The sequence below is a fragment of the Balaenoptera borealis genome (assembly GCF_965194805.1).
Source record: "Balaenoptera borealis genome assembly, chromosome: 7".
In the NCBI taxonomy this organism is placed as follows: Eukaryota; Metazoa; Chordata; class Mammalia; order Artiodactyla; family Balaenopteridae; genus Balaenoptera; species Balaenoptera borealis.
In genome coordinates this window covers 106,489,495-106,506,736 of record NC_138864.1, presented here as the reverse complement: position 1 = coordinate 106,506,736, position 17,242 = coordinate 106,489,495, and the positions used below count along the sequence as shown (strand labels likewise).

At 45.0% G+C, this 17,242-nt stretch overlaps 1 protein-coding gene across 2 annotated transcripts; it reads right to left on the bottom strand.

The window, feature by feature from the left end:
• Positions 1–889: 889 nt before the first annotated feature.
• Positions 890–16,857, bottom strand: GARIN1B (golgi associated RAB2 interactor 1B). 2 transcript variants are annotated; one of them, XM_082400124.1, is made up of 7 exons: positions 15,911–16,857; positions 14,609–14,793; positions 13,377–13,629; positions 9,180–9,301; positions 6,519–6,556; positions 3,476–3,643; positions 890–2,392 (listed from the first exon to the last, which is right to left on the bottom strand). In XM_082400124.1, exons 1-7 carry the CDS (start codon positions 16,157–16,159, stop codon positions 2,379–2,381), a joined length of 1,029 nt encoding a protein of 342 aa, XP_082256250.1. In that variant the 5' UTR covers positions 16,160–16,857; the 3' UTR covers positions 890–2,378. The 2 variants fall into 2 exon arrangements, with proteins under 2 accessions (XP_082256250.1, XP_082256251.1); XM_082400125.1 differs by lacking the exons at positions 890–2,392; positions 6,519–6,556 and having other exon boundaries at positions 3,501–3,643.
• Positions 16,858–17,242: the final 385 nt, after the last annotated feature.

The following is a 17,242-nucleotide window of genomic DNA, read 5'->3' as shown; positions in this document are numbered from 1 at the left end:
TCTAGGCTGGAGGGGAAGGGACTGAGGATGTGAGGAGAGTGAGGGATAGTGAAAACCCAGAAGGAGCAAGAAATTGCAGGATTGGTGGGGTTGAAGGATTATTGAACTCAGGGAAATATAGGAGATGGTATAGTTGGAGAGTAGGAATAATGGGGTGGGGTGCAGTTATTAATGACAAACTCTAGGGTAAAATCAGGGGGGTCAGTGGCTGAGGAGGGTGAAGGACAGTAACAGCGACCAGGGTATGGGGAGGATCATCTGAGTGGATATTGAAAGCACCAAGAATTAGGACATAACACATCCTTGGCAAGACTGATGATGGTCCAGGAACTTACTTTTTAGCCCTCTAACCATTTCAGTCTGAAAGCCACTTCAGTTAATGGGGGGAAGGGATAGTTAGGGAGTGTGGGATTGACATGTACAGACTGCTGTATTTAAAATGTATAGCCATTTGCTGGGGCTCTGCTGCGGGAAGGAGGATGCTGAGGAGGTGCCGAGCCGTGCCACGCTGTGGGGGAGTCGCCCGTGCAGACGCGGGGCCCATGGCCAGGACCACCAGCCAGCTGGGGCTTCCCTGGTGGCACAGTGGTTAAGAATCCGCCTGCCAATGCAGGGGACACAGGTTCAATCCCTGGTCCAGGAAGATCCCACATGCTGCAGAGCAACTAAGCCCGTGCTCCACAGCTACTGAGCCTGTGCTCTAGAGCCCGCGAGCCACAACTACTGAGCCCGCATGCCACAACTACTAAAGCCCACGTGCCTAAAGCCCGTGCTCCACAACAGAAGAAGCCACCACAATGAGAAGCCCGCGCACCGCAACGAAGAGTAGCCCCCGCTCACCACAACTAGAGAAAGCCCGCGCGGAGCAACAAAGACCTAACACAGCCAAAAATAAATAAATTTATTAAAAAACAAACAAACAAAAATAAAATAAAATGGATAACCAACAAGGACCTACTGTATAACACAGGGAACTCTGCTCAATATTATGTAACAGCCTAAATGGGAAAAGAATTTGAAAAATAATAGATACATGTATATGTATAACTGGATCACCTGAAACTATCACAACATTGTTAATCAACTGTACTCCAATATAAAATAAAAAGTTTGAAAAAAAAGTTATTTTGTCACTGCCCCCCCCCCAAAAAAAACCACTTCAGTGAAGAAAAAGACCCTCCTAGGATATCCTAAATCAAAGCAAGACATCCAAAAAAACTTTCCAATTAGAAGGTTGGGTAGCTTTTCTGAAATACTCATAGTCTGGTTTTTATTGAATGTGAAATATTGTGCATTTTAAATAGAGGCCAGTCCATGGGCTGTCTGGCAGACCCTCCTTAGTGACTCTCTTGATCTATAATTTGTGAACCCCTGATTTTACCTACACTTCAAGCCTGGAACCTCTGATTTACCTGTGCTTTGAGCCTGTGTCTCTTCTCTTTGGAATCTCTAATAAGCACTAACAAGATATGTCAACATTTCAAGGGGGTGTCATATGCAAAAGAAAGTGAGCCAGTGTTTGTAGGGCTGAGACAATAGTAAACTTTGAAAGTTTGAACACAAAAGAGAAACTGCCTACTTCACAGACCTTGTCTTACAACCTCCTGCAGGAACCTTTCTGCAGCCTCAAACCCAAACCGCCATTTGGAACAGCAGGGCCAGGCTAGCAAGTTCAAGTTAGGGAATGCACTAAGGAAGAAGGTCTAAAGCTTGAATCAGAAAAGAGAGACTAACAAGAGAAACTGGCAAAAGGGACATTTAAGGAGAAGCCTTTGGCTGGAATTCATTTCTGTCTCCTCATCCTTATCCAGAGGAATCTGAACAGAGAAGAAAACACATATCTCTTTTGGTATATGGCCTTACTTTCAAGTTTTAAATTAGATAAATAGAAGCTTGGTGAGGCCTCTCTCAGAGGTGTACTTCTCTTGTCCTCTCTTCTGTTACTTTCTGTCACCACTTTTCTGCATCTTCCCTCTTCTCTGATTTCCACCCTCCACATTCCTCTTCACCCCCGTTTTGTTCTCTTCCACCTCTCCTCTGGTCCTGGTCCTTTTCCTTCCTTCTCTCCATTGTGGTTCTGGTCCTTCTGAGAGCACGTTTTCTTGTGCTGGAACGGAGGTGAGGTGTGGTGATGTGCAGTGGTGAGGACATGAAGTTATGGACTGGAATGATGCTGGAATAATGCTTCTCATCCAGGAGCCATGTTCCCAAGTGGTTCTCCAGGGAAAGGCTATGTTGTCAGCGTGAGATGGTTCTAGTTTTTCCTTAGTTACCGCTTTCTCCTCCCCTCCATCCAGACAGAGTCCCTCAGAAAGCTGAATGCTGCAGAGTGGCGTTGGCGAGGGTTGCGTAGATTCTCTCCAGTGTGAAAGGGTGGCTCAAATAGAACTTCCTGTAGGTGTAGGAGAGAAAAACTTACAATAAGATATAATGCCTTAAAAGCTCTTCTGTGGGCACCTAGATACTTCTGTTAATTTTTAAAATTGTCAACTATTAATAACAGGTAACTTGTAAGAGTTAGTGGTTTATTGATAATATTTTACTCTGGAAAACATATAACCACTTCTACCTTCTTTAAGGATCTCTCTCTGGTCAGACAGAGGCACAAAGGAAGTACTTAATGAATAATTGTTAAATGAATACATGGATGGATGGATGAGGCTTGGAGCTTGGGAAGATAAGGGCTGGGCCCCAGCTAGGGCCGCTAGCTCCTTCCCACTCTCCTCAGTGGAAGGTTGGGGCTCCCAAGGAGCTCCCCACCCCGCTGCAGAGGCAGACCCTCATGCCTCCCACACTGCAGGGAGAAGGCAGTTCTAGTGACGACAGCGTCTTGCTAGTCTCTGTCCCTTCAGAGCCACTTGCAGGAACTCCCAGGGGCCTCTGGTGGCTCTGGAGGTGCCATACTCAGGGTTTCATTCAGGCCAGTTGGAGGTAGAGAAGAACAGGGCAAGAAGAAAGAGGGCTGAGGGCTTCCCTGGTGGCGCAGTGGTTAAGAATCCGCCTGCCAATGCAGGGGACACGGGTTCAATCCCTGGTCTGGGACGATCCCACATGCCGCGGAGCAACAAAGCCCGTGCGTCACAACTACTGAGGCTGCGCTCTAGAGCCCGCGAGCCACAACTACTGAGGTCGGCGCACCGCAACTACTGAAGCCTGAGCGTCTAGAGCCCGTGGTCCACAACGAGAGAAGCCACCACAATGAGAAGCCCGCACACCGCAACGAAGAGTAGCCCCCGCTCACCGCAACTAGAGAAAGCCCACGCGCAGCAACTAAGACCCAATGCGGCCAAAAATAAATAAATAAATAAATTTATTAAAAAATAAAATAATAATTAAAAAGAAAGAAAGAGGCCCCCCCACTCCCACCCCACAGCCTCCTGGAATCACCCCCAGGACCCTAGGACCTGAACCCAGACCTGAGGTAGGATTCCAGGCCTGTCCCAGGAAGGCAGCTGGATTAAGCCCATCACCGTACCTATGAGTGGTGCCAGCCGGGGCCCGGTGGAGGCTGCCAGAGTGCTGAGGAGCGAGAGGGGCTGCGGCCCAGAGGGGTTCTCTCTTTCCCACTCTCCATAGGTGAACGACTCCCTCCAGCTGAGGTCACGGGTGCAAGGGATGGAGTCTTCACTGGGACGTTTTTTTTCTAGGTCAAAAAGGGAATGCATTTGTGTACTTTAATTCACAGAGCACTCTCACAGAGTCCAGCCAACATTTGCGAGGTGCTTATTATGGGCCAGGCACTGTTCCAAACAGTTACAGGCGTTTTGCTCTTTTAATACTCACAACAACCCCCGAGAGGTCAGTGCTGCCATAGTCCCCATTTGATGCATGAGGATTCTGAGGCCCAGCAAGGTTAAGTCACTTACCCGTGGTCACAAAATGAGGAGGCAAGGCCAGGATTCAAAGCCAGATAACCAAGCAACAGAGCCCGTGTTTTTACCACTACATCATGTGAACAAGGCAGTACCAGAAAAAGGAGGCAACCAACGTGGCTTGGAGAGGTTAACCAAGTGAATTTCCCTAGGAGATTCAGCTAGCGGAACTGGCAATGGCCTTGAACCCAGATGGCCTGAAGCCAGAGCCTGTTCCTGGTCCACTTGGCTTCAGCTACACAAAGGGTGGCTTGCAGCCTAGCAGCCTTGGCATCACCTAGAGCATGTGAAAAATGCAGTCTCAGGTCCACCCAGACCCACTGAATCAGAATCTGCATATTAACAAGATCCTCAAGGGATCATTGCACGTGAAAGTTTGGGAAGCACTGTGATAGGTCACACCACCCACTGATAGGGAGTTGAAAGATTCAACTACACAGGTCAGCTTGGGGACGCTGGCTTTTCCAAATGTAGCGCCCGCTCTCTCTCTCTCTCTCTCTCTCTCGTCATCCAAAAGTTCCAAGAGGCTGGGGTGTGACTGTGCTTCCAAACTGAAAGGGTACACTACCTGGCCCAGAGAGAAAAGAGGGGTTCCTTCAGCTCCAAGGAAAGAACAGGGTCCTGAGGACACCCCAGGATGATTAATTGAAATCAGCCTAGGAGCATCTTGGGAACAACAGTTCCCATGACACAGATGTCCTATGAGTCTGAAATTCTAGCTGTTCTCTCAAGTCCTAGAAATAAGTTTGAAATATTCTCTATTTCTGTCTTCTTCAACTCTAATCTCATGCGGTATGTTTTGAGTGTATGTGTATGTGTGTGTGTGTGTGTCTGTGTCTGTGTTTGAATGTATGTAGAAAAACATTAATGAATCACCATTGTATTAGCAGTCACATAATATGAGAAAGCACTTCTAGACTTGGAGAAAACGTGGGCCAGCAATCAGCTCTATTTACCATATAGAACAGGGTTTGTGAATTGGCAGCCTCCAGGCTCACTTTGGTTTGCAGATACCTTTTGTTTGCCCACTAAGTGTTGGCCTGTACTGTACTTTAGTATTTTATGAAGTGGGGGGGGGGGTATGTGATATAAAAATTCAGATTTTTGTTTTTTCTTGAAAAATCAGAGTATCTGGCAACCCCAGGCCTGTGTTGCAGCGTGGCAACAATTAGTTGAAGCTTTAATTGAAACGTTCACTTTTTCATGCCACTGTCCCCACCACTCCCTATTGTCTCCTCAATGCTGAAACCAAGTGTCAGCCCAGCTGTTGTTTTACCAATGATAGAGTTGAGAGAAAACCCAGCCATTTCTTATATCTATGATACTTAGACTCTTTACTCCTCTATACCCCCTGCAGATGTTTGAGTTGCAACCCCTGGTTTGGATAAAAGTTGGCACAGCTCCCCTGGGATCTACACATTCCTCTAAATCTCTAAATATAACATGATATTCTGGCTGCCTCCTGAGCCAATTTGGAGGAATAATTTCTTAGTGGTGTGGTGCACAAATATTTATTGAGCTCCTATTGTGTTCCCAGCCCTGTGCTTGCCACTGTAGAAATTCAGAGGCACCAGAAAAATTTAGTATTGGTTGAAGAAACAAGACTTAAGCCTATGAAACAATTAGGGATATTACGTTGTGTAAGAGAGGTTATGAGCAAGGAGAGATTTGTCTGGGCAGGAAGGTGTCGTGAGTGGACCTGAAAGGTTAGGTAGGATTTAGGGTGGCGTCAGGAGGAAGGGAGGAGAGGCGGATGAATAAGGCATGGGGAAGGGTAGCTGAGGTTTGACCAGAGCAGAAGATTTGGGCTGGAGAACAGGGGGAGTCAGAGGGCTCCCATTTGAGGAGGGGACAGTGACCAGGTGAGATGGGTACGAGGGAAAAGTTCATGCAGGATCATCCGTGCCAAAATGAGTGGATCTGGGGTAAACTAGAACCCGGAAATAAATAGGGAACAGGGCTGCTGTTTCCAGAATGGGTCATGCTGTCTCACACAGACTCTGTGTCTCTTCCTAGAAACCCCGCCTCATCCGCCTTGGCCAGCCCACTCTTACTCATCCTCTCTGACTCAGCTCAGACCTCAGGCCTTCTGGGACAGCTTCCCGGGAGGAGTGAGGGAGGCCTGCCTTTGTGCTCCTGTGGCACCCCAGGCTTGAGCTTTGAATGTTGCCTGGAAGGAGAGGTTATGTAATTTGGGGATTTACCCATCTGACTCCAAAAATTATAAACCCCTTGAAGGGGGTGCTGTGTCTTTCTTCACTGTGATTCCAAAGCCGTCAACAGTGTTTGGCGCTTACCAAGTGCTCAGTGCATGCTTTTGAATGAATAAATGAATGAATGAACTAGCAGAAGATTGCTGCCGTGGTCCAGGCAAGAGGTGATAAAGTGGACTAGGGTGGGATCTGTGGGAGTAGAAATGAAGTAAAGAATATAAGAAACATTTGAAAGAAAGGAATTAATAGGATTTGATGCCAAATTGACTACGGTGGCCAAAGATCCCAGAGGAACTCAAACTAAGGTACAGGCGGATGATGGCAACCCTGACAGCACCAGGAAAGTTGGGATGGGGTGCTAGAGGCAATCTTACTCCTATATCTGCAGAGCAGAAAATTCTCCGAGACAAGGGTGCCCCGTGCCCTCCGTTACCTGGACTGTCCTTTTTTTTCTCTGTCTTTCTGCTGCTCCTGGAACTCCAGCCATTTCAGGATCAAGGAAATGGAAGTCAAAAGGAAAAGAATAGAGCATGAAACTCTCATTTTAAATCTTGTTTCTAGTTATATTTTTCCTGATGCAACAAAAGCTTTAGAGGCAGATATAAATGTGAAAAAGGCCAGCTGTGGCTATATTGGGTGGGTGTGACGCATATTAAAGTACCAGAAGAAAAAATAGGGAAGGGGGAGGTGGGATGGGATGGAGTTTGGGCAGCAGAACCCAGGCTGCTGATTTTGCTGAGGTGGAGTGGGTGTGACTCCATCTGTTTGGTCCTGCATCTTGGCCATTTATTTTATTTGCTGTACGTTGCATGTTGCTGCCAATGTGCAAAAACTGCTATAACTGCAACCAGACTAGAACCTGCCTAAATGAGGAGAAAAATCATCACTCAGGGCTTCATGCTGAGAAATTAAAGAGAAGAAACTAAATGTCTGTACAAAGCAATTATTGAGATAAGGAAGCAAAAATTCAATGTTCCCTGTTTCTCACATCCCTCTGATCCGTCTTGCACATGACAGCCCAGACTCGGTTGCCATAGCTCCCTGGCTGGTCTCTCCACACCTAGCCTCCCTCTCTTCAAATCACTGTCACTGCAACAGCCAGCGTGACCTTTTTAAAATGTAAATGGGATCACGTCACTTCCCTGTTTAAAATGCTGCTAAGGCTCCCATTACACTTAAAGTCTAAATCCATTCGCATGGCTTCCCAGCCCCTGCCTGGCTTGGTCCGTGCCCACTTCTACGTATGTCGTCCTACCACCATCCCCACTTCCCCACTGGCCTTCCTTCCCTTTCCCTGCACTCACCAAGCTTCTTCCTCAGGGCGAAGCCTCATTTGTTCCCTTACCCTGCACAGCTTTCTCTACCTTTTATCTGGCTTGTGCATGTTTCTCCTTCAGGTCTTCGACTCCTCTGACCTCCTGGAGATATTAAAAGCTATCTGTGCCAGAGATTGCCAGTAGGTCCCCAGCATGCCCTTTTCCCTTCTCTCTCCGGGGCAGAACATCTAATTTTGTGTTGGGTCCATGGCTATGTGGAATGGAGGCTGCATTTCCCAGCCTCCTTTGCAGCTGGGTGTGGCCATGTGACTGAATTGTGGCCAGTGAGGTATAAACAGAAGCCGTCCTTCCCAGAGTAATAAAGAAAATCTGTAAGTTAACAATCTGAGACAGTCAAAATATCTTGCTATTAGATATCAAATATCTTCCTCCATTAGAGTCCAGGGCTCTCCAGCTCAACAATGTGACATCTTACCTTCTTACATCTTCCTTCATTACAGATCTCTGTATGATATACAGAGTGACAACCCCAGTACAAATTCTTTAACAGCAGGCAACTAACAAGTCTGTTTCTTGTGTTAATACTTTTTCTACTTCCAGATCAAGTTAGAATTAATAATACAAGCTAATTTTTTTTTTTTGGCCGCGCCGTGTGGCTTGCGGGATCTTAGTTCCCTGACCAGGGATTGAACCCGGGCCCTCGGCAGTGAGACCGCAGAGTCCTAACCACAGGACCGCCAGGGAATTCCCTACAAGTTAATATTAATTGAGAGTTTATTACATCCTCCTGTAAATTTGCTGAGGATGGGCCAAGCACTTGATTCATGTGAGCTCATTTAATCCTGACACTATCTGCTTGAGGTTGGCAGTACCGCAATTTCCACTTTATAGGTGTAAAAACCGAGGCCCAGCAGAGTTAAACAATATGCCCCCAAGGGCTCATAGTCAGAGTGGTGACTTGGGCCCAGGGTTGTGTGAGCTCTAACCCATTATGAGAGATTGCATCCTCTGAGCTCTCCTGGTTTTCAGTTTATTACTGGCATTCACAAATAAAACTTTCTTTTTTTAAATTCTGTCTCTGAGTTGCTGGTCCCTGTTATGACAAAAATCTCCTTCTCTCTGACACCTCGTTATTCTATTCTGGTGACATTTACTAATTTTTTTCTGTTCTTCCTTTTCTTTGACACCACAAATCAAGTTCACTAGGACCCTGGTTCCCATTTTATCTTTGCTCTCTGGCCGTGGTGCCCTGTGGTCTAAGTGCTCTCGACCTCTGTCTCTCTCATACCAACCAGTCTTAAGACGCAACCCTAAGTCATCTGTACATGTAAGGACATTTCCTCAGGCATGGAGAAGACAGGCCTGCATGAGGGAGCTTTCCAGAAAACATTAAAAAACAAAAGGTGACCATAGAAGCTCCATAAAGTTCAAGCAGAGGCCAGTTAAGTAGGTAAAGGAACCCAGTGATAGATGATGACATTTTAAACAATGTTTTGACTACTTTTCTGTAGGACTAGAAACTAGTTTAGAAATTAGGTTTTACTTTTCCACCTGTGTTACTAATTTAATATTGAAGAAGCTACTTTTCATTTTTTATAAAATTCCTCCTCTGGGGTTAAGCCCACGATGCTTGCGGAAAAGGAGAATTAGGCAAAGAGACCAGGAAAAGGTTGCCCTGAGTCAAGAACACAGACTGGATACTGAGGGGCAATACTTCATGCACTTCCCTGTGCCCATTAACCAAGATAACTTGGTTTCTGGATCTCCCAGCGCAGACCATCTGGGGATGTCATGCTGGCTGGATTTGAGTCACGTACCTGAACTGGTTGTGCTGGTGCAAGTCGGCAAAGATCTGAGAGAGGGCCTCACTCTCCCCCTTGGCCATCAGCTGCGTGAGGCTCTCGCTGGGCTGGGAGGCTTGGAGTTTCTTCTGCACTAACTAGATGGAGGAAAAAAAGCAAAACCAGGTGGTTAAGTTCTTAGCGTCTCTGCATTTTCCTAATATCATGGTCCAGACCCTAAAGGTTAGAACTCAGCTGTCCTATCAGACAGAGCCACGCCAACTGCACAGAGAGGCAATTCTGAGGCCATATCTGTTTGTTTATACCCCCGTACTGTTATAAATATCCTTTGGTGTCCCAAGAATAACACTGTCTCTGAAAACTTTAAACATAATTTAGTAGATAAGCTATTCTTATTAACATACCTTAATATGTTATTGAATAGCCTATTAATATAAACTTTAATAAAGCTTATGCTACTTGGTTTTATATTTAAATGGAAGGGGATTAAATGTTTATTGTAGGAATGTAATGTTTTTCAAATTCATTTCTCTAAGAAATATCCTACGTTGAGCTACTTTTTATGCCAGAGTAAAACTGCCTTTTTCCCTGTTGCCTGTGATGCCCCACAGATGCCCCAGTTGTGCACGCTGCTCACACTCATTCAATATTTATTGAATATCAACTACGTGCCAGGCACTGGGGAATGGAAGTGAAGAAAACAGATAAAAATCTCGGCCTTCCTGGATTTTGTGTTGTAACTCAAGTCAGGCTTCTGTTCTTTATACTCTATGGCCTGGGGCAAAAAGGCCCCAGGTGACTTCCCTGAATTCTATCAAATATTTAAAGAAGTAGTAACACCAATTCTTCACAAACTCAGAAATAGAGGAGGAGGGAACACTTCCCAAATTACTCAATAAGGTGAGTATTACCCTGATACCAAAGCTATACCAGGCTATCACAAGAAAACTACAGACCAATATCTCTAATGAACATAGATGCAAAACTCCTTAACAAAATGCTAATGAACCAAATCCAGTAATATATAAAAAGGATCATACACACCGTAACCAAATGGAATTCATTTCAGGAACACAAGGCTGGTTTAACATCTAAAAGTCAATTAATGTAATATACTATATTAATAGAATAAAGGACAAAATATGTGATCATCTCAGCAGATGGAGAAAAAGCATCTGGCAAAATCTAATACCCATTCATGATAAAAATTCTGAATAAACAAGGAATAGAAGAGAATTTCCTGAACCTTATAAAGGGCATCTACAAAAATCCCATGGTTAACATCATACTTAATAAAAGACTGGATGTTTTCCCCCTAATACCAGGAACAAGGCAAGGGTGTCTACTTTTGCTACTTCTATTAAACATTGTACTGAAGGTTCTAACTAATGCAATAGGGCAATAAACAAATAAATGGATCCAAACTGGAAATGAAGTTAAGCTGTCTTTATTCGCAGATGACGTGAATGTATGCACATATGTAGAAAATCCCAAGGAATCCACAAAAACTACTACAACTAATAAACAAGATTAATACACAAAAACCAATTGTATTCCTGTACACTTTCAATGACTGATGCAAAAATTAAATTAAGAAAACAATTCCATTCACAATAATATCAACAACAATCAAATACTTAGGAATATATTGAACAAAAGAAGTGTAGAACTTGTAAACTGAAAGCTACAAAACATTGCTAAGGGAAATTAAATTAGATTGACATAAATGGAAAGACATTCGATATACATGTATTAAAAGACTCAATATTGTCAAGATGGCAATTTTCCCCAAATTGATATATAAATTCCACATGTCCTTATCAAAATTCCAGCTGGCTTTTTTTTTTTTTTGTAGAAATCGACAAGTTGATCCTAAAATTTACATGGAAATGCAAAGGATCTGTTTCAAAACAATTTGAAAAAGAGCTAAATTGGAAGATTTACAACACCCAATTTCAAAACTTACTATAAAGCTGCATTAATCAAGACATTGTGGTATTGGTACAAGAATAGGCAAACGAATCAATGGAACAGAATTGAGAAGCCAGAAATAAATCCTTACATTTATGGTCAATTGATTTTTGGCAAAGATGCCAAGACAATTCAATGTGGAAAGGATAGGCTTTTCAACAAATGGTACTAGGACAGTTGTATATCCACATGCTAAAAAAAAAAAAAAAAAAAGTACTTAAAAAAGTACCCCTACCTCACATCATACACAAATATTAATTCAAAATGGATCAGAGACCTAAATGTAAGAGCTAAGTCTTCTAGACTTCTAGAAGAAAATATAGGATAACATCTTAGTGACTTTGGGTTGAACAAAGAGTTTTTAGATATAACACCAAAAGCCTACTCCATAAAAGAAAAAATTGATAAACTGCATTTCATCAAAATTTTAAACTTTTGGGCTTCCCTGGTGGTGCAGTGGTTAAGAATCCACCTGCCAATGCAGGGGACACGGGTTCAAGCCCTGGTCCGGGAGGATCCCACATGCTGCGGAGCAACTAAGCCCATGCGCCACAACTACCGAGCCTATGCTCTAGAGCTCGCGCGCTGCAACTACTAAAGCCTGCGCGCCTAGAGCCTGTGCTCTGCAACAAGAGAAGCCACCGCAATGAGAAGCCCGTGCACTGCAACGAAGAGTGGTCCCTGCTCACCGCAACTAGAGAAAGCCTGCGCGCAGCAACAAAGACCCAACGCAGCCAAAAATAAAAATAAATAAAATAAATAAATAAAATAAAATTTTAAACTTTTGCTCCTCAAAAGACATCATTAAGAAAATGAAAAGACAACTCACAGACTGGGAGAAAATATTTACAAATCATACATCTGATAAAGGACTTGTATCCAGAATATGCAAAGAACTCTTACAACTCAATAAGAAGAAAAAAATCTATTTAAAAATAGGCAAGGGACTTCCCTGGTGGTCCAGTGGTTAAGACTCTGCACTTCCACTGCAGGGGGCCTGGGTTTAATCCCTGGTCAGGGAACTAGATCCCACATGCATGCCACAACTAAGAGTTTGCATGCCACAACTAAGAGTTTGCATGCCACAACTAAGGAGCAGGTGAGCTGCAACTAAGAAGCCAGCCTGCCTCAACTAAGACCTGGCACAACCAAATAAATAAATAAAATAAATATTTTTTAAAAAAGTTTCAAGAAAGATTTGAATAGAAATTTCACCAAGAAGATATATAAATGACTAATAAGCCCATGTAAAGTTGCTTGACAGGAAACCCTAATTAAAAACATAACACATCCACTAGAATGACTTTAATTAAAAAGATAATACCATTGTTTTGTTTTTGTTTTTGTTTTTTTTGGCCATGTGGCTTGTGGAATTTTAGTTCCCTGACCAGGGATTGAACCCAGGCCCTCAGCAGTGAACGGAGTCCTAACCACTGAAACACCAGGGAATTCCCAACAATACCACTGTTGGTGAAGATGCAGAGAAACTAAAACCCTCATGCATTACTGGTGGGAATGTAAAATGGTACTGTCACCTTGGAAAACAGTTTGCCGGTTTAAACATAAACTTACCATATGACCCAGCAATTCCAATTCCTTGGAATCTACCCATGACAAATGAAAACATACCCTAACACATCTATACAAAAACTTGTACACAAATGTCCACAGCAGCATTATTCATAATAGCCCCAAACTGGAAACAATCCAAATGTCCATCAACTGGTGAATAGATAAAACATGGTATATCTATACAATGGAATACTATTCAGCAATTGAAAGGAATAAATTATTGATAATCTGTGACTCTACCCTAGAGTTGGCCCCATGCTATGATATGGATGAACTTGAAAAACCTTATGCTAAGTGAAAGAAGCCAGACACGAAAGCCTATATATTATAGGATTCCATTTATATGAAATGTTTCAGAAATATGAGTAGAGATTGAAGACAGATCAATGGCTACCTAGGGCAGAAAGTAGGAACAGGGAATGACTGCAAATGGGCATGAGGGAATTTTTTAGGGTGATAGAAATGTTCTAAAACTGGATTGTGGTGATGGTTGCACAACTCTATACATTTACTGAAAATTTTGAACTGTACACTCAGGTGAATTTTAATCAGTAAAGCTGGTTAGAAAAGGCCTAAGGCAAGGCTTCCCAGGGTGCCCCCGTATCAGCTCACTGAAGCTCTACAGCTCAGCTCTGGCCTTGGCTGAAGGAGCCAATGGTGCCCACTTACCTGTGAGTCTCCTGAGGGACTGCAGCTGTTCTTGGGTACCAGGCAGTGAGTGATGAGAATCCTAGGGTCTTTGGTGGTGATGGACAGGCCCTTCTGCAGAATTTGAACCAGTCGGATCCAGAAGTGGAAGACAGTCTCAGGATGGTCAGGGTGGAGCCTTAGGTAGTAGATCTTCTCCGTGACTGTCCTCAACCGCAGGATACGTTGAAAGCGGTCACAGACCTGGAGCTCCACAAACTTCAAAGGGAGAATCCTGAAGGCGTGAGGGAAGACACACATTGACAACCCCATTGCTTCTGATCCAACCCTGTCTTCATTAAAATGAGGGGTGTCTCCTTCAGAACTGAGGCTTTGGTGGGTAGGAGAGAGAATGCTTAGCACAGTGGTGCTCAAACTTTGGGGAGATCAGATTCACCTGGGGAGCTTGTTTAAAATGCAGACGCCTGAAGATACCCTCAAAGATCCAGATTCAGTAGGTCTGGGGTGAGCCCCTGGAATCTGCATTCTAACCTCTCCCCATCCTGCCGTGATTCTCATGCTGGTGTTCCCTGGATCCTGCTTGAGAGGGACAGCCTGGGAGTAAGGTAGCTGGGATCACAGGGCTTTTCAATTTCCTTCTTGACAGCACAACAGGAGCTGGGTCCCACTGTCCAGCTTGTGCATTCATTGACCTCAATGTCTCAATTACTCTTCCCAAAGGAGCTAAGATTCAAGGAGCTGGCTTTGGACCTAGTATTAGTCAGCTGGGTCTGGGCTGTACTTGCCATAGGTGTACCTAGAACATAATGGAGAGGTCTATCACTGAAGCAACATGGAGCAATGAAGGGTTTACTTGGACTTCTGGGACTATCTAGAGATTCTTGAGATATCCTACAGAAGAGGCTCAAACATCTAAAAGGGCCCTTTCATCCCCGACAAGCATAATGTTACAGATCCAAGTGAGACTTCGTTCCACTCACTTTACCAGTAGGAAGACTGCAATGCAGCAAGTAACTTGTGACTCGAAAATTATTTGAGCCTAGTTAGTTGCATAAGGACTAGAACCTGCATCTCCCAGCCAGTGCTTCCATCTGCCAAACTGCCTGACTTCCCTGCCCCTTGGCCCAAAGTGGAGAGATTTCCTAAGAATTCAGTGCAGTGAATGCAGCGAGAAGGAAAGAGGGCATGTAGACTGGCCCTCACCCCTGTCCACTTTATGCCCCCCCCCCTTTGCCCCACTTCAGGATGCTTACCTCTTCAGGATAATCTTGGGGGCTGTAGTTGGTTGGTTCCATGTCTGGCTCTGCCCATGGTGCCATTTGACGCTGGCCATGAAGAGGATGTTGGGAAGAGGCAGGCAGGGCACAGAGGAGGTCACCCCAAGGGCCGTGGTGTTGGAGGCTTTGTAGATGTCTATCCAGTTCCTGCCCTTTTTGACCTGCAAAGCAGCACCCCCAGGGCACAGTCTGAACACTGGCAGAAGCAGCAGTATGTTTTAGGCGGGAGTTTCTCAGACTCAGAACCATTCACATTTTGGGCTGGATAATTCTTTGCTTGGGGAGGAGCTGTCCTGTGCATTGTAAGATGTTTAGCAGCGCCCATGGCCTCTGCCCAATAGATGCCAGGAGCAATCTCCACCCTCCCCCCATACAAACTGTGATAACCCAAAATGTCTTCAGACATTGCCGAATGCCCCCGGTGGCAGGGGCAAAATCATCGCTTGTTGGGAACCACAGTTTTAACCTACATTGGTTAAATAACTGTACCAGTATTTACTTTACCTACTATTAGCAACTGCCCACAAGAGTTCCTTGACGTGTGTCACACTTCTGTGAATCCTCCCCAGACTGTTTCCTGGATTTTCTTTGAAAAACCTGTCCTTTGGCACTTTCTTGAGGGGCCCTATTATCTCCTGCACCTTTTCTGCACTGTCAGGTCCCTGTAACTTCCAAGTTCTGTTTATTCTGGGTTCCATCTGGCCTGAGGGGAGCCCAGACAAGGAAACAAAAATGCGCTGAGTGCCGTTGCACTAAGGCCTTTGCCTCCTGTGTTTCATGGAACAGCTAGGTCAGTCCCACCCTTTTTACAGTAGAGGAAACTGGGATTCAGGGTATGCAGGTCACCTTCCTGATGACACCTCCTGATAAGAAAGCAGTGGACCGGACTCTGAGCCCAGATCTCTCTGGGCGTCCAGCTCCTATTCTTTCACCCACCAACATTTCTGTTCTGAGCCCTCAAAGGGCAGCTCATTTTACTGCCTCTTTGTTCATCTGCTTTGAGCTGACAGCCTGGAGGAGGAAGTAAATCGAGGGAGGAAGCTACCAAATCCTCCACTCAGAGCAGACAACACTTGACCTCTCTCTCCAGAGCGACTGCAGGAGAAAACCTTTCTGGAGCTCTGCAAAGTCAGGGTCAGATGGGGGTAGCCTTGCCTTAGGTTCCTCTCTTTGCCTCAGTTGTCACTCCACTCCAGTTCCAGGGACAGACTCTCCGTCACATTGTGGGAACAGATTTAGAGGAATCAAGGAGTGCCATTCTGAGCGGCCCAAGAGTACCTGGACAAAGTTGCTTTCAAACACCACTGATTCAGGAAACAGGTTGAATTCTGGAGAATGAACCATCTGGCAGAGCAGTCCCTCCTCTACACCCAGGCCCACTCCAGGATTTGGTTCCCTAAACACAGGAAAGAGGCCCCTGAATTCTTCCCAGGCATTCAGGGAAGGGAAGGTTGGATAGGATCTTGTGACTTTTACTGTCTTCTTCGATTTGTTCCAAGTCTTTCTATGTGGAACTGATGACAACATTTCCGCACATGCTCAGGGGCCTGCTGCGCGTTTGTCCTGGGATCTCTCTCTTCCCTTCTGGCCTTGGGCAGCTGGCCAAGGCCTGGGACCACCAATCAGATCACAATGATGAATGGATGACATCATGAAAAACCAGGGCAGGCCTGCAGGAAAGGGAAATGCAAAGGAGCCTCCCTTTTCCTCCAGAGTGCTTTTACAGCTTGTTTAGTGCCCTGGCAGGCCCCAGCCTTTCTCAGGACCTGAGCTCCCCCAGAACTTGCTAAGAAAGTACTAAACCAGGCACAAAGCAAAGAAGGAAGGCTGTTAGGAAGCTCCTTCTGCTTCTAAGAGGAAAATACCCTCCCTGCCTTTCAACCCTCCCTTACTCTGAATGCGACTACCCCCAAAGAGTTTTAAAGGCTGTTGTCAATTTAAAACCCAGCCTTCCTGAGCTTTGTACCATGTGGGCCCCACATGCCCTGGTTTATCTGCAGTAGCCTTTGCTGTTTCTGGAAGGAGTTGAGGGGCTGTAGGTGCCTGCTCTGTGTTCTACAGCTGGCTGGCTACTTCCGCGGGCCTTATTTCCCTGAGGAAGTCAAACTGAAGAACCGTAGAAACAAGTAGTTTCTTACCCAGAGGCTGGCTTGGTGAGGGTACCAGCTGAGAGGAATAGAATCCCAATGAGCAGCTCTGCTGGATCAACAAGCCCTGCTTCCTCATCCTTGAGCCAGAGGAAGAAAGAGCCCAGATCTTGGGGTGACTAGATCAGAGGCAAAGAACCGAGCAGGCCGACTGCTATTCAAGTCTATTTCAGGGAGAAATCACATTCTAGTTTGGACAAAATTCCAGAATCTATTAATCATCAAGGTACATTCACCATTAAGGTTAAATACAGTCAATTTAGAAAAGCAATTTGACAACCAACATATGCAAAGTACAAGCATGGAGGTTTATTTTTGTATTTCATTATCAAGTCAGGGAGAAGGCTGAAAGGTCACGAGGCTTTCCTTATCGGATTCCATCAGCTCCCTCTCTGAGTCGTTTCTATTACGCCCCTGCTCTATCGGCTCCCTCATGGCTAAAGCAACTTCTGCACTCACGTTC

What these genes read in the sequence shown, in the direction of transcription:
- GARIN1B (XM_082400124.1), bottom strand. Translation starts at nt 16,159, where the DNA reads ATGTTGTCATCAGTTCCACATAGAAAGACTTGGAACAAATCGAAGAAG. An exon ending in CCCAAGATTATCCTGAAGAG is followed by an intron (nt 13,630 to 14,608) that starts GTAAGCATCCTG and finishes TCACGCCTTCAG; the next exon opens with GATTCTCCCTTTGAAGTTTG. An exon ending in GAAAAAAAAGGACAGTCCAG is followed by an intron (nt 3,644 to 6,518) that starts GTAACGGAGGGC and finishes TTTTTGACCTAG; the next exon opens with AAAAAAAACGTCCCAGTGAA.